Below are 15,229 nucleotides of genomic sequence, written 5' to 3'. Positions count from 1 at the left end.
GGTGACAACATTGCTCGTACCACGGTAAGTTTGGGCCCTCACGATGACCATCCCCTGGACATCTGAACAGCCTTCTCCCATCTCCCAAACATTTCTTTGCTCTTGGCCTCTTCCATTTCTGGAGTAAATACAGTGCGACCTTCAACATTGATATTCTTCAACTCGTCTATGCTCTCCCATACCCCGACGGCGAGGCCGGCAGCAATAGCAGCTCCGAGGGCTGTGGTCTCACGCATTTGTGGTCGTACTACCGGAATTTGAATCAAATCGGCTTGGGTCTGAAGCACATATTAGCCTTGTTCATGAAAGGAGAGATCGATGACTGGTCATACCTGCATAGTCAAGTCGGAATTGCTCATTCCACCATCAACGGCAAGTTCAGAGAGTTTGTGACCAGAATCTTTCTCCATGGCACTGAGAATTGCTTGGGTTTGGAAGCATGTCGCTTCTAGTGTGGCCCGTGCAATATGACCCCGTTGGGTGTAAGCGGTGATGCCGTCTGATATCAATGAGCATTAAGTGGATCGAGCGGGGGCCCCATATGGAAGAACTTACAGATGGTACCTCTTGCGTCGTCTATCCAGTATGGCGCAAAGAGCCCGCTGAAGGCGGTGACGAAAACCACACCACCGTTGTCATCAACTGTAGCTGCCAACTGACTGATCTTGCTGGATGACTCGACAAAGCCAAAGTTATCAACCAGAAATTTCACACTGGAACCGGCGACAGCAATACTCCCCTCAAGAGCATACATTCTTTTGCCTTCGCCAAAGTCATACGCCACAGTGCCGAGTAAACCGTGAGTGGAGAAGACCGGCTTCTCCCCGACATTATACAAGAGGAAACAGCCCGTACCGTAGGTATTCTTAGCAAGTCCCGGGGTAAATCCTTTTTGACCCACCAAGGCTGCGGACTGATCACCTAGGCAGCCAGTAATGCGGGTTCCTTGCAGCACACCCGACTCCAGAGAGCCATACGCCTCAGGATCGGATGACCGAGTGATCTTGGGGAAGTGGATCTTGGTCGGGTCGAGTCTGAAGAAATCGATGAGCTGCTCATCATAATCCAAGGTTGTCAGATTCATGAACATTGTTCTCGAGGCGTTCGTCGGGTCGGATACGAAGACGTTTTTCTTCGGACCGCCGTTGAGTTTGTACACCAGCCATGCATCGACGGTGCCAAAGGCGAGGATGCCTTTGTCATACGCATCCTTGACCTTGGGCACATTTTCTAGAAGCCAGAGCAATTTCCCAACGGAGGGATACGTCGACAAGGGCAAGCCGCAATGTTGTTGAAGTTGATCGGCCCCCAAACGATTCTTCAGCTTACGAACAAGAGCTTGTGTTCGAGTATCGGTCCAGACGATGGCATTGTACAGAGGTTCTCCGGTTTCAGAATTCCATACTACCTAGATATCGGAAGCAAAAGTTAATCCATTTTCAAAGCGATTGGCTCGGATGGGGGGATCACGGATTGGCCTGACAGTGGTCTCTCGTTGATTCGTAATTCCCACAGCTTTGATATTTGCGCTTGCGTGGCCTTGGTTTTCCAGGTCTTTGACGGCTCCTTCGATACATTCCTCCACCGACGAAATAATTTCGAGTGGATCATGTTCATGCCAGCTATTACCCGAATCAGTGCCATGATGCCATTATGAGTGTGTGATATGAGCTTCAACGTACCCTGGATGAGGATACATTTGCTTGAACTCAACCTGATGAGAAGCAATGGGGTCACCGTCTCGATTGAAAATGAGAAAACGGGTGCTGGTAGTTCCTTGGTCAATGGAACCCACGAATATCTCATGAGAGGGATGGCGCGCGGTGTCACCCATCTTGCCTCTGATTGCGGCCAACATCCAATCAATTTGGGCTCGGAATAGGTTGCGAGATGATGCCTGGAGTGGAAGATGGAGCAGAGAAATATTCGGTAGTTTTCTCGACGCTTGGGAGAATTCCGAATCGCTGGAGAAAAGCCGCTGGAGAAACAGCTGATCCGTGGGTTACTGAAGAGGGCTTCTGTTCGATTTTTCGAAGCGAGGCTCGGACTGGAGACCCCGAGCTGCAGTAGCAGTTCAAGTAGTTATTTCGCGGAATCCGGGGGTCCTCAGAGGCGGCTCCACGCCACGTGATCTGGTGGGAGGATGACGTTTTGACTGATAAACTTAATTGAGCAATTTCTCCACGAAGTCTCGGGAGAAAGACGATGATTTTTCCACTGATGATGGCTAGAGCATATGCCGACCCAGCCTTCGAGATGCACGACAGCTTAACTTAGCAATGTCCGGGGTAGATAGCAAGCAAGCCACAATTTGTCTCGACTGGAAGTGCGCTAATGTGAATTAGGCCTCACCAGTGTACGGCATCCTTGCTCGAAAGAACGAAGGAGAGTGGGTCAACCAGCGGTTTTGCCTCTTAGCACAGCGTGACACTGTAACATCAGCACCATTAGCGCCCTATGAGCCACTGTGCCATGTACAAGACCACCTTTTGTGATGCAGCGGCATCTTTCGGCAGTCCTACAGAGGCTGAGCCTAGCAACATCAGATGCTAATACGCACTGGTCAAATCGAGTCCTGTCGGACAAAGGCTCGGTGGCGCCGCTGGGAATAGACCCGCCAATCCTGCCGGATGCATGAAGGATTCTGCGGGGTAGCTTGGGATAAGAACGACAGATGGAGACACACCAGAGAGTAGGAGATGGAGAGTGGAATGACCTTGTGTCTCTGACCTTGCTCTCCACACTTATTTTCAACAGCCGGTGAGACGAAGCCGGAGACAGGACATTTGATTCGACGGAGTGTCTCCTGGCTCCCATATAGAATCAACCATGTTAAACGACCCGGCCTAAACAGACCAGCGCAGCACACGCCCTGGAGAATCGAAATTCGAGACCTCGGGCCTGAAAGTCAAAGACACCCCGAAATCTGCAAATTCAAAGTTCCTGCAAGTGACGAGGTTCACTCGATATCGTGGGACCAGGTTTTAGAAAGCGGGTGGGTAATTCACAATGGAAATTTCCATTTCGGCAGTTGGCGTTGATTGGTCCAATGGGGGCTTAGAGCTCCCCAATTCAAGTAAGATGCTGGATTTACGGGAGACAAAAAACTCGTCAGCCTCAGTCAGACGCCAGTTTGTTCTCTTATTGGTTCCATTTATTCGCTCGCTCAACAACGACGAGGCCGTATCGATTACTGTCTAGTCCATTCTGTCTCCAGTCTCTCCATACGGAGTACTTTGGATTACGTTCCAACCAAGTGAAGGAACCGAGAATTTGGTTAGTCCCGTACCATCGCGAAGACTTGTCACCAGGGCTTCCCCCAAGTGTTCCGGGTTGCTGACCCATCGATCTACAACTCTCCCTTCGGCCTTTGCTCACACCGAGATGGAAAATCAGTACTTCACTAGTGAGCCTTTCCATTCGTGCGGTGTTACATGCAACACTGTGCTTCACCTCCAAATAGTTCGGTCAAGCTGGCCTGCATGCACCCTTGGCATCCCGCCCACTCTCCTTTCCCCAGTATCCTGCACGATGACTGGTTCGTATCCGCCCGCCTCCGGGCATTTGGACTGGGACTCCGCATTGGCGGACTAGACCTGGTTGGAATTCCTTGCAAGAAGGACCCTCCACGTTGGAACAATAAGAGTCTAGCCTCTCCTCCCTTGAAGGAGCTGACGAAATGGCGAACGATCACATCACTACCATCCATCTCTCGGGAGATTTGAGCAAAGACGTCGACACCATGGCCCTCGAGAAAGAATCATTGTCCTCTACTCCTCCTGCCACTCAAAACGAGACGACCAATACTTCTTCTCCTGCTCCCAATCACCACATTCACCTTCTTCAACCTCAGGAAAACTACCGACACACCACGGTGGAAGGCCAGCCAGCTTATGCGGAACATGGGGCTCTTGTCGACCACAAGGTTCCACAAGAAGACGTCATTCAATCCGAGCCAGATCTCCTCTGGAGTCGGATTCGTCATTACTGCCGAGAACCGTTTTCAGAATTCTTTGGCGTATTCATCCTGATCTTGTTCGGCGACGGTGTCGTGGCTCAGGTTGTTCTTAGTAGTGGTACCAAAGGTGATTATCAGTCGATCTCATGGGGCTGGGGGTAAGATCTGGACCTGAGTCCCTTTTATTTGGGGGGAGATTTTCACTGACCTTTCTAGACTGGGTGTCATGTTAGGTGTTTATGCTGGAGGCATATCTGGAGGTCACATAAACCCGGCGGTCACGTTTGCCAATTGCGTGTTTCGAAAATTCCCTTGGCGAAAGTTTCCCATTTACATGGTAGCTCAAGTTCTCGGGGCCATGTGCGCATCTGGCGTCGTCTATGCGAACTATAAATCGGCTATTGACGTCTTCGAGGGTGGTGCCAATATTCGGACCGTCCCGGGATACTCGGAGACCGCTACGGCCGGCATTTTCTGCACGTATCCCGCGCCGTTCATGACGAAGACCGGGCAATTCTTTTCCGAATTTATCGCTTCTGCCATTCTCATGTTCATGATCTACGCCCTTAAAGATGACGGCAACATCGGAGCGGGACCTCTAACACCATTGGGCCTGTTCTTCGTCATCTTTGGAATTGGTGCTTGCTTTGGTTGGGAAACTGGCTATGCGATTAATCTGGCTCGTGATTTCGGACCCAGATTGATGTCGTACATGATAGGGTACGGCCCGCACGTGTGGACTGCTGGTGATTATTACTTCTGGGTGGGTCCAACATCTGGGAGTGCTCGTCTGACCTAGACGGCTAACATTTAATAGGTACCCATGGTTTCACCATTTCTCGGATGCACGTTCGGCGGTTGGCTGTACGACATGTTCCTCTTTACTGGCGAATCGCCCATCAATACGGAATGCGTAGGATTGGCAAGATTCCTCCACTTGGATCGAAAGACATGGTCCAACACATATGAGCCCAAGGAATCGTCCCCGGTTTAAAATCGACAAATGGTAACTGATGAGGGTTCAACAGGAATCGAAGTGGATGGAATTCGACAGAGGGAGAGTGAAGTCGCAGAGGGGAAAAAGGAAGATAAACATTTCACCAGCGACAGGCAGATCATAGCAGGCCAGGGCAGATAAAGATGAACAGACACGCGCGAAGAAACAGAACAGAACACACCACGGGGACAATCTCCAGAAAGATATGTATTTTAGGGTGCCATGATTTTTTTTTTTTGGTTTTCCCTTCTCTGAAAGCAAATGACAACAAACCCTTGGCTTGCTGAGGATTAACATTGGGAGATTAGTTACTTATCTCGTCCGGGCTCTTTTTGGATGAACTGAATCTCTCCATCTTTCTTGGGAAATCCGAAATCGACATGTTGATTACGCTCCCTAGCTACTAACGGCCGCTCTAACTTGCCCGTCGGCGGCTTCCGGCCGCCCAAATTCCAACCGTGGAGCTGGGCTGGCTTCGTTAATGTGTACCAGTCCCTGATCGCTGCGAGAATGTGGGTTCGGGCTGCGTCAAGAAGGTAACCGTCGCACGGCAATGTTCCGCCCTGCCACATACTACTCTCGCGTGACGAGGCTGAGACAGAAGAAACCCGCCAGGTTGAAGTACCTGATCGGTAGAAGCACAGATCTATATTGAGGACGTGGCCGGTGGTTGCGCGGCGGGGCTCAGGTCACGGATCACACAGAAGGTTCAGAAAGGGAGGTCGCCGAACACGTTGCTGGGAGGAGGCACGGCCAGGTCAGAGCATTGAAGCACTGATACGAGCCTAGTGGCTAGCAAGAGGCTGTCTGAGGAGACTTGCGGGTGGGGGGCGCCAATGGTGGCCAACCGCCAATCAGAATCGGCTCCCGTGACCGTGCTCGGCAAGCCTCGTTTAATTTCCCGAACAACCCTCCGGTCTCCTGCTGACCATCTCCCTGCGTAAACGATACCTCGTTGTTGGTCCTCCTCTGCCGCATCGGCCAAATTGCGGTCATGGACACCTAACCTCCGACCTCTCAGCGTGGAGCGTGCTCGCTGACCCTGAATGACGAATCTCCAACACGGTAGAGGCAGGCTGCCCAACTTGTCCGAAATTAGGAGGAATCAACTTTCAAATGCCGCGTCTCATGCATTTCTAGTAATTAAACATCTATTTTCAGAGGTCGGGGGATCGCCTATTCAGAGACCCTGCCCACTCCGAGACAAATTGGTCCGACTCTATCACTGACCACAAGAGCGTCTAGCCATTGCCCGTCGCATACAATGCGTATCCATCATTGGTCAACTCGTTCAAGCCCAAAGGGTTGCTTCAGCCTTATGGTCGTGCTTCCAGGCCTCCGGTTTATTTGTTGGCCTTAGCGGGCGGTCCCCCGACCTCTCGCCAATCTCTAAGTCTCCTTCAAGCCATTTCCAGTTTCAACGGTCAACATGCTTGCTCTCAAGCCCTGTTTGAATACGACCAACCACAAATGTTTCCATGTTTCCTCTCGCCCCACTTCTATAGTTGCTCTCATATCCTTGGGCTCTTGCGGCCGATACCGTCTGAGCGTCAACAAACCTCTCCCAGCACACGCATTTTTGGGTCTCTTCCTGCGTTTCATCAACCTCACCAGCCTCGTTATACTCCCTTCTGCAAAGATGGAAGACTCGGTATATATCAATCCTGGTCGCGGTCTTCATCATGGCATCATTTACATATCATTCCTTCACGATCCCTGCATCTACAGTCCCTCTCAATCTCGCTTGTTCGCTGCGTTTGCGATCCGGCAGCATGCGCATCTCAGTTCCCACGTTGACACTCTTTACAACTGCTGCCACTGCTTCTTACGTCTTAGAGGATGACTACTCTTCCTCATCCTTTGCAAGCATGTTTGACTTCTATACAGTAAGTAGTTCAACTTTGGCACAGAAAACGCGGAGACTGACGCTCCTCAGGGAAATGATCCCACCAATGGCTATGTAAATTACATTTCCCAAGACCAGGCAGAACGCTCCGGTCTATACAAGGTCGACAATGGCGCAATCTATATGGGGGTCGATTCTACAAACACTGCCTCTGGCCGTGGTCGAGACAGTATACGAATAAGCAGCAAGAAAACATATAATCACGGTCTCATCATCTTGGATCTTGCACACATGCCAGCTGGTGCTTGTGGGACATGGCCAGCATTTTGGATGCTTGGTCCAGATTGGCCCGACAATGGAGAAATAGATATCATTGAAGGAGTCAACACGCAATCGACAAACAGTATGGCCCTGCACACGGATGCCGGTTGCTCAATCACCAACACGGGAGCATTCTCTGGCTCCCTCGAGACCGACAATTGTGATGTCAATGCCGCCAATCAAGCCACCAATGCCGGCTGTTCGATTCACAGCGGGGACTCCAGCAGCTTTGGAAGTGGTTTCAATTCCAACGGCGGTGGTGTCTATGCTACGGAATGGACAAGTCAAGCAATCAGCATCTGGTTCTTCCCCAGAAGTGCCGTTCCCTCCGATATCTCCAGTGGCAACCCGGATCCATCCAATTGGGGTCTTCCTCAAGGCCAATTCACAGGCAACTGCGATATCAATGACAAAGTCAAAGATCAACAACTACTCTTCGACGTTACCTTTTGCGGTGACTGGGCTGGCAACGTCTGGTCCACCGACTCCACCTGCTCCTCCCAAGGATCGACTTGTCAGGCTTTTGTCCAGAACAACCCATCGGCCTTCCAAGATACATACTGGCTTATCAATGGTCTGAAAGTATACAGCGACAACGGCGCTGGTGCTGCACCGACCCAGACTCAGACTCAAAGCACAGCTTCTGCTGCTCCAACCTTCACCTTCACCGGATCTACTGCCGCCGACACCGCGGCCACGGCCACAACTCTCCTCACCGTCACCTCAGGTGGGACGACAAATACCCCCGCCCCGGGCGCTTCGACGTCGACAGAAAGCACATTCAGCACCACACTCTTCAACACGACCGTGACCGCCACCTCTGTACCTCTCGGTACAACAGCTTCTTCAACATCCTTCCAAACTTCCTACATTATCTCTCAACCCACTACTGCCGCAACCACAACAGCACCCACCGAAACTTTAACCGTCACAACTGCACCAATCTCATCCGCTGCTCCACCTTCATCTGCACGTGGAAACAGTGGATCATGGACCACAGTCACAAGCAGCGGGTGGGACTGGGGCAGTGGCAGTGGCAGCTCGAGAAATGGCAATGGGAACAGCAACGGCTACAGCGGTGGCGATAGCAGTGGATGGGGTGGTCGTGGCAGTTCGGGAAGGGAATGGTTCCGATCTACCTTCACAAACTGACTCTATGTCGACTCCTTTTTATTCCCGCCGAGATATGTTTATATATTTATTTGTACAGCAGACACGACGAGCCAGACGATATGGGACGAGACCACAGACTCAACATCAGCATCAACATCAGGGCAGGGTGGAATTAGGGATGAAAATGAGGATTAAGAATGATACCCTTGGGACAGGCGTTTTGGATTGGTTTGGATTATTTCAGGCACTTGCATAGCGCGGTACTGGGACACGGGATGCGTATTCGTACAGGTTAAAGATTGACAGGTCAAAAGCGCGCCAGGTTTGGGTGTGCTGGTATATTATGATATATGTTATACTTTGCCATGATTCCACCGACTGGATGACATGAGATGATATGAGATAGGACGGAATCGATGTTCTACTTGTGTAGTTGAAGATTTCGAACCCTTGAAGATTCAACAAAACAAGATTGCAATATGAAGATCATCCAAGAGGTAAAGTGTAAGATTTGTGACATTTCAAGCATCAAAGAATATAATGGCATCATGGATTCATGAAATCATTCATGTCAATATATATAACGGCCAAGGCACTGAAAGATCTCGCTCGTGAAAGAGAAGAGGAAACTTAACTTTTGATTTCCCAGAGAGTGACGTGAAGCTTCGTGAGATACCAATAATAATATAGAACGATGTATACATTCAATGTTAAGCAGCATGCGTGCACACTGCTGAGCATGACATCTGACACCGATTCGACAACAACCTTCAAACGGGATTGCCCGCGCTATGCCATCCGTATGAGGCACTTCCATCCATCCAATCATGAAATCATTTTATTGGATGACAGGAGCATCAACACCGAACCAGTTCCAGCCCTGATCGAGATCAACTCCGCTCTGACCGAATGGGAACGAACCGAACGGGAACACTTGAGCGGGAACACCGCCAAGGCCACTGGCTGTAACACTGGGGTTTATATCATTCGTTGCACCATTGTATGGACTTTGTGATTGGTGTTGGGGTGTGAATCCTGAGGAGCTGCTGCCGGTCGTTGGGCCCGCGGAGGGGAAATCGGTTGGTACCTGTGGTGGGAAAGCCATGAAGCTGTCGAAGGTGATGAAGGGATCGTCCGGTTCGCTGGGCCAATTCTCGAGACCTGGCGCGATGTAGGTGGCTGATTCGTAGATGGAGCCCCGATGGGCTTGCGAGGGCATTGATTGAGATTGAGATTGAGGCTGGTCGACGGTCGTGGGCAGAGGCGACGGTTGCGTACTGTTGGAAGATAGGGACGGAGGAGTGGGAAGGCCGGAATTGGCGACGCCACCTGCTGCTACGGAACTGGTCATGTTGGGTGGTGCGCCCGGTGCACCTGACGTTCGTTGAACGTAGGTGCCAGGCTTGATGGGGACGAATTGTTTGCCCATTCCAACGGAAATAGTTCCAAAGTAGGGGATGGACACTTGACAAGTCTCACCACGGCATGAATGGCCCTTTTCGTCTCCCCAGCCTTGTCGGACACGAGCAAGCATTTCTAGAGCCTGAGCGCTTTGTGCGGCGACCACACCGCCTGGTTCTTGAGCAGCGTCTTTCAAAAGCGCAATGGTCTGATCGATGAGTTCGGAATCTTTTTGATCTTGTTCTAAATCCGGTTGTTGTGCGTTGGTTCCACGTTGGTGTTGAGAATAACCGCATAGATTCAACAAGAGGAGCATTGCGGCAGTAAATGCTTGGAAATCAATCAGTTTGCAAATAAAGGGTCCAACAGATTTGTTCGTTCGAAGAGCGTCGTAAATCCGTATCATCTCCCTTGCACCGTCCAAAGCAGCCGTATGAGAGTATTGGTATCGTTTGTCGGCTGAAGATCGAAGCATAAATGGCATATGAAGAAGGACTCTGGCCTGGTGATGGAAAAATTGTGCTTGTAATCGATCAAAGTGATCTTCTACAGAAGCATTGGGGAATCGGTCAACTGACCACCAACCCGGGCCCTGCGCGGCGTGCGACTCTTCCAATTCCTGATCCAGCCGTAAAGTGGCAGAATATCCCAGGGGGACGATACTTTGATTTCGATCATTGATCTTGGTGACTATGGGCAGCATTTTCAAAGCGTATATTTCGCCATCATTGGCGGCGGCTCGAGGTCCAGATCCCGGAATATAGGGGGAGACAAAGTTGTCCGCGACGGAATAAGGCAAGCCCAAGACCAAGGACAAATATCTATCTCCCAAAACAAGATGACACCAAACGTTGACGGATCGTTGGTAATCCAGAGAAGTCTTATCGGCTTGGGCTGCTAATCTGTGGACACCCAGGAGTTGCGCGAAAGCGATTGCTCGGTGGAAGAGAAGCCAGGCACGTCTAGGCCGACCCATGTTGACGTGATACTTGGCTTCGAGCATCATACATTCGATACCATCCAGAGTGGCGGCAATTTCATCATCGGACGTGATCAATTTGTCGACCGTCGTGATATATCGTTCCATCAAATCAGCAGGCTCTTCTCTCATGTGGAGTCGGGACCAATCGAAATCACTAGGTAATTGATGGACGCTGATGGCGATGCAAAGCATGATCTTGGCCAGCTCCGCAGGTTTCTCCGACCGTAAAGAATGAGAAACAGATTCTTTGATCGTCTCGCATCGAGCGTCGGTGATCTCGGGAAACATCTTCTTCCAGATGGCAAACCATTCGTAAGATGAATCCAAAATGATTTCCAGGTCTTGAGGTGACGGTAATAATTTATTCAAAGCGGCGAGGAGAGTCTTTGTTTTGTTATATTGAGCCCGGGATACCACAGGTTGAGTCTCCCTTCTGGTAATGACAGCATTGTCAAACAAGGTAAGTGCAGGAGCGTCATCTCGAAGTCCGCCCGGCAGAAAAATCGATTCTTCGGTGCTGGCATCGGCTTGTCGCAATGAACTCTTGAGACTCTTTAAGACTTCGGCCGCCTGAGCATCCACTTGACTTTTGTCGGTGTCGGAACTGGAAGAGCCATTTGCATCCTTCTCCGGTAACCGCTGCAATACTTGTTTGACTAGATCTTCCAGTTGAGAGACTCGCTCCCTCAAACTGTATGACGACTGTTCTGCCGCGGATTGAGTATACGTGTGTATGTCTCCATGCTCTTGATCAATACAAGTCGAACCTCTTGCATAACACTCATTGCATATGGCAGGTCGTCCCGGTTCAAACGTACATTTGATTTTCCTCCGTCGACATTCCAAGCAACTTTTGGTGCCTTTTCTCATCTTCTTCCGCGGGGGGCCTTGATTGTGGTCGGAACCAACCCCATGGCCATCATTGTATGGGGAAGTGGAGTTACTCGGAGGATGCGACATGTTTTGATTGGAGTCAGGACCTAGTTGGAAGGACGGAATTCGGTCGAGGTTGATCGAAGAAGGAAAGGGAGAAGAAACAGGGATGGCAGTACGTGATGGATAGCGACCACGGCCAGCCCAGGCAATCGCTGACTCAGGTGATTTTGATATCGAGTACCAGGAGTCTTCAAGCAAATGGTCGTGGATGCTGACAGATCGGCGAACGCGGTCCAAACGGTGATTGGCGAGGCCGAGCCTGGAGATGGGGTGGAGTTAAAGGTGTTTGGCAGGCTTGGGAATTCTGGAACGTTCAATATTGCAACAACAGGCCATAAAGGGCCAAGTACTGCTCAAAAGGCTGAAGCAGCAGTCAATCTGCCATTTGGTAAGGTAAGACGTCGGAAAAATTGGGCTAGCAAGGTCCCGAGCGCAAAAAATGTTTCGTCTGACGAAAAAATTTGTCATACGAGGTCTGGGTATTCATCACGTGAATTCCACGGTCAGACATTCACATTTCTCAGAAAGTGTCCGATTAGTCAGGAACCAGAATTTCTTCGTCCGTCCGAGATTTCGGGCGAACAGTCCGCCGAAAGCGCGGTGACCATCCGCCAATCAGCAAAGCAGTTTCATGATTTCGGGTTCTCGGATCAATTTCCTTCCAGCGACCCGGATAGCCAAAAAGGGAAAGTATACGGAGGTACCACATCCGGCTACTTGGCCATTGATCCGTTGGACAGCCTGGTCAGCCAAGCAGAAACTCCCCCTTTTTTTTTTCCATGCCACAGGAGCCGCCCTGGTGTCCGCTATTGACACTCGGTCGAGAGACTTTTGAAGCTTGTCTGGCCAAACATTGCCAACTTTGCTGCCTGATCCGGGCTCCAAGGCTGGAAATAACCTTTCAGGCCCTCCCTCGGAGTTCGGATTAGGCCATTCCCGGATTGACAAATCCAGCCTTAGCCGTCTAAATTCCGCCAGTCATAGGTCAACAGATTCTTCAGCCTTGTCTCCGCAACGTATTCGTTATCCCCGAGCTTCAACTCGATCTCTGATACGAAGCCATCATGATTCACATCCCCCCTTTTACCCGACTGTTCGTATCCACCGGGGTTTTTTTTTTTGATTTGGGTATGTGGTATTACCCTAGCCAACGGACGAAATCGCGTTCCACGCCTTTCACATGAGCAGTGTGACGTGCTTTTACTCCCCATGACGCATCAAAACTTGATGTTAGTCAGTATGCGCATGCTACTTTACACCCCCCCCCCCCCAAGAAATGTTGCTTTTTCAACAGTGCTCCGTCAGGAGTAGAGTTACATATATCTCTACGGTGGCTGCTCTCCATGATATCTGCTCCTTATTCTACCAAAACACCCTTTCCTTTTGGTGGCCCGGCAAAGCTCCCAAAGGTTTATCTTTCTCTGCAGTCATTCCTTCCCTCATCATTCCCTAACAATGTCGAACCACCCATCTTCCCAGACCTCCGCGGCCACCTCCGTCTCTGAACTCTCGAAACCCCCGCTCCCCACCATTGACGATGAGAAAGAACAAGAAGAAGTCACTCTGAGTCGAAAGTCATCCCTTCAACCAGGACCCATCGAGAAGGATGGCGAACTGGAGAGGGAACTCTCCCGGATCAATACCTCCGACTACCCCTCGACATTCCCCTTGCTCATGATCGTCGTGGCTTTGATGTGCAGTATCTTCCTGGTCGCGTTGGACATGACCATTGTGGCGACGGCCATTCCTCGAATCACCGACCAATTTCACTCACTGGACCAGGTGGGCTGGTATGGCAGTGCTTTCTTCCTCACCATTGGGTCCTTTCAAGCGACATGGGGGAAACTGTACAAGTACTTCCCACTCAAGACCTCCTACTTGGCGAGTATCTTCATCTTTGAACTTGGTTCGTTGATCTGTGCCGTGGCCAATAACTCCACTACTCTCATCGTGGGACGGGCGGTGGCCGGGATGGGCGGTGCAGGTATCGCATCTGGCTCCTATACCATCATTGCATTTTCAGCACCACCAGCCAAAAGACCCGCTTTCACCGGCATCATGGGCGCCACTTTTGGTGTGGCCTCCGTCATTGGCCCCCTTTTGGGAGGTGTCTTTACCGACAACCTCAGCTGGCGATGGTGCTTCTACATCAACCTCCCCATCGGAGGGGTTGCTGGAGCTATCATCTTGTTTTTCTTCCGCACCCCCAAAGCTGCTCGCCCTCAACCGGCAACGTGGAAGGAGAAATTCCTCCAGATGGATTTCCCGGGCACGTTCACCATTATGGCATCTATTGTCTGTTATCTACTGGCTATGCAATGGGGAGGTGCCACCAAACCATGGTCTGACGGCTCGGTCATTGCGTGTCTCGTCCTATTTGGTCTCTTGGTCATCGCTTTCGTCGCCATTGAATATTTCCAAGGGGACCGGGCCCTCCTTCAAGGACGACTTTTGAAGGATCGAACCATCGCTGCCATGTCCGCTTATATCTTTATGGTTGCTGGAGCGTTCTTCATCCTCCTCTATTACCTCCCCATCTATTTTCAAGCGACTCGCAATGTCTCCGCCGCCAAATCAGGAATTAACAACCTCCCACTCGTCCTCGGTGCTTCCCTGTTCACTATTGTGGCCGGTGGCCTTCTCACGGTGTGGGGCGAATACGTTCCCATCATGGCTGTTGGCTCGATCCTCGCCTCAGTCGGAGCGGGGCTCATCTATACACTCGAAATTCATAGTGGCTCCGACAAATGGATCGGCTATCAAGCACTAGTCGGTATCGGACTAGGTCTGATCTTCCAGATCCCTGTGATCGTGGCCCAGGCGATTGTGACACCCTCGGACCTCAGCTCTGTCTCGGCCGTGATTCTTTTCTGGCAAACAATCGGAGGCGCCGTTTTCATCTCCGCCGCCCAAGCAGGTTTTGCCAATAAGATGCTAGAGGAACTGCCGAAACGGGCACCAAACGTGAACCCAGCCCTCGTCATCGCCACAGGTGCCACCGACCTGCGTAAAGTCTTCAACGCCGAGCAAATTCCTGGCATCCTCTCCGCGTACATGGAAGGTCTCCGCGTACCGTTCGCCATCGCCATTGCCTGCGCTTGCGTCACATTCCTCATATCCTTCGCTCCACGCTGGGAGAGCATCAAGGGCAAGGTCAAGCTGGATGCCGGTGGCGCTTGATTGGGGCTAATACGCGACGTGTTTTGCCGGGAGGAGACAGGAGACTCTTTCGTTTTCCACAGGGCTCATGATCAATGTCACGTCCATTTGTTTATCCATTCAACATCATGGTGCAAGTGTGCTATCTCTCTTCTCAATCGTCCACCAACGACATTGTTTCCTATTCATTGCTACTGGCACTCAGACTTGGGATGGGGGCGTAACTTGTCATAAAGGCGCTGGACTGCACCACACATCACACATCACACATCATACTACATGCACTAGGCTGGTGTTTGTCCATTTTTGATGTACTTGGCTCTGAGAAGTGGCCGAAGAATATTTTCACGACCTACGTCTGCATGGCCTTGAAATGTACACTACGTTACAAGCTTATATCGCTATAGTCATCAGAAATAGACATGATCTGATCTCTAGGAGATAAAGCTTTGTGTGCTTAGATAGATGGGAAAGACAATAGACAAACGATAAGAGAAACATCCTTTTCACGACTTT

At 50.8% G+C, this 15,229-nt stretch overlaps 5 protein-coding genes across 5 annotated transcripts; 3 read left to right on the top strand and 2 right to left on the bottom strand.

Moving 5' to 3' along the window:
* Positions 1 to 38: 38 nt before the first annotated feature.
* On the bottom strand, positions 39 to 1,834 carry Z518_00713 (glycerol kinase; the record flags this gene model as incomplete). Its single annotated transcript, XM_013421314.1, has 5 exons — positions 39 to 278; positions 333 to 499; positions 556 to 1,408; positions 1,484 to 1,622; positions 1,683 to 1,834. The coding sequence occupies 5 exons, from the start codon at positions 1,832 to 1,834 to the stop codon at positions 39 to 41; spliced, it is 1,551 nt and encodes a 516-aa protein (XP_013276768.1).
* A 1,908-nt stretch (positions 1,835 to 3,742) lies between these two features.
* Z518_00712 (uncharacterized protein) lies at positions 3,743 to 4,952 on the top strand (the record flags this gene model as incomplete). The annotated part of the gene is made up of 3 exons (XM_013421313.1): positions 3,743 to 4,116; positions 4,175 to 4,721; positions 4,776 to 4,952. 3 exons carry the CDS (start codon positions 3,743 to 3,745, stop codon positions 4,950 to 4,952), a joined length of 1,098 nt encoding a protein of 365 aa, XP_013276767.1.
* Positions 4,953 to 6,727: 1,775 nt separating this feature from the next.
* Z518_00711 (uncharacterized protein) lies at positions 6,728 to 8,274 on the top strand (the record flags this gene model as incomplete). The annotated part of the gene is made up of 2 exons (XM_013421312.1): positions 6,728 to 6,841; positions 6,892 to 8,274. 2 exons carry the CDS (start codon positions 6,728 to 6,730, stop codon positions 8,272 to 8,274), a joined length of 1,497 nt encoding a protein of 498 aa, XP_013276766.1.
* A 799-nt stretch (positions 8,275 to 9,073) lies between these two features.
* Z518_00710 (uncharacterized protein) lies at positions 9,074 to 11,578 on the bottom strand (the record flags this gene model as incomplete). Its single annotated transcript, XM_013421311.1, has 1 exon — positions 9,074 to 11,578. One exon carries the CDS (start codon positions 11,576 to 11,578, stop codon positions 9,074 to 9,076), a length of 2,505 nt encoding a protein of 834 aa, XP_013276765.1.
* Positions 11,579 to 13,009: 1,431 nt separating this feature from the next.
* On the top strand, positions 13,010 to 14,734 carry Z518_00709 (uncharacterized protein; the record flags this gene model as incomplete). The annotated part of the gene is made up of 1 exon (XM_013421310.1): positions 13,010 to 14,734. One exon carries the CDS (start codon positions 13,010 to 13,012, stop codon positions 14,732 to 14,734), a length of 1,725 nt encoding a protein of 574 aa, XP_013276764.1.
* Between the last annotated feature and the right edge of the window lie 495 nt (positions 14,735 to 15,229).

This window comes from Rhinocladiella mackenziei (assembly GCF_000835555.1).
Source record: "Rhinocladiella mackenziei CBS 650.93 unplaced genomic scaffold supercont1.1, whole genome shotgun sequence".
Classification (NCBI taxonomy): Eukaryota; Fungi; Ascomycota; class Eurotiomycetes; order Chaetothyriales; family Herpotrichiellaceae; genus Rhinocladiella; species Rhinocladiella mackenziei.
Note: the sequence above shows the minus strand (reverse complement) of the source record. Positions and strands in the feature narration are given on the sequence as shown.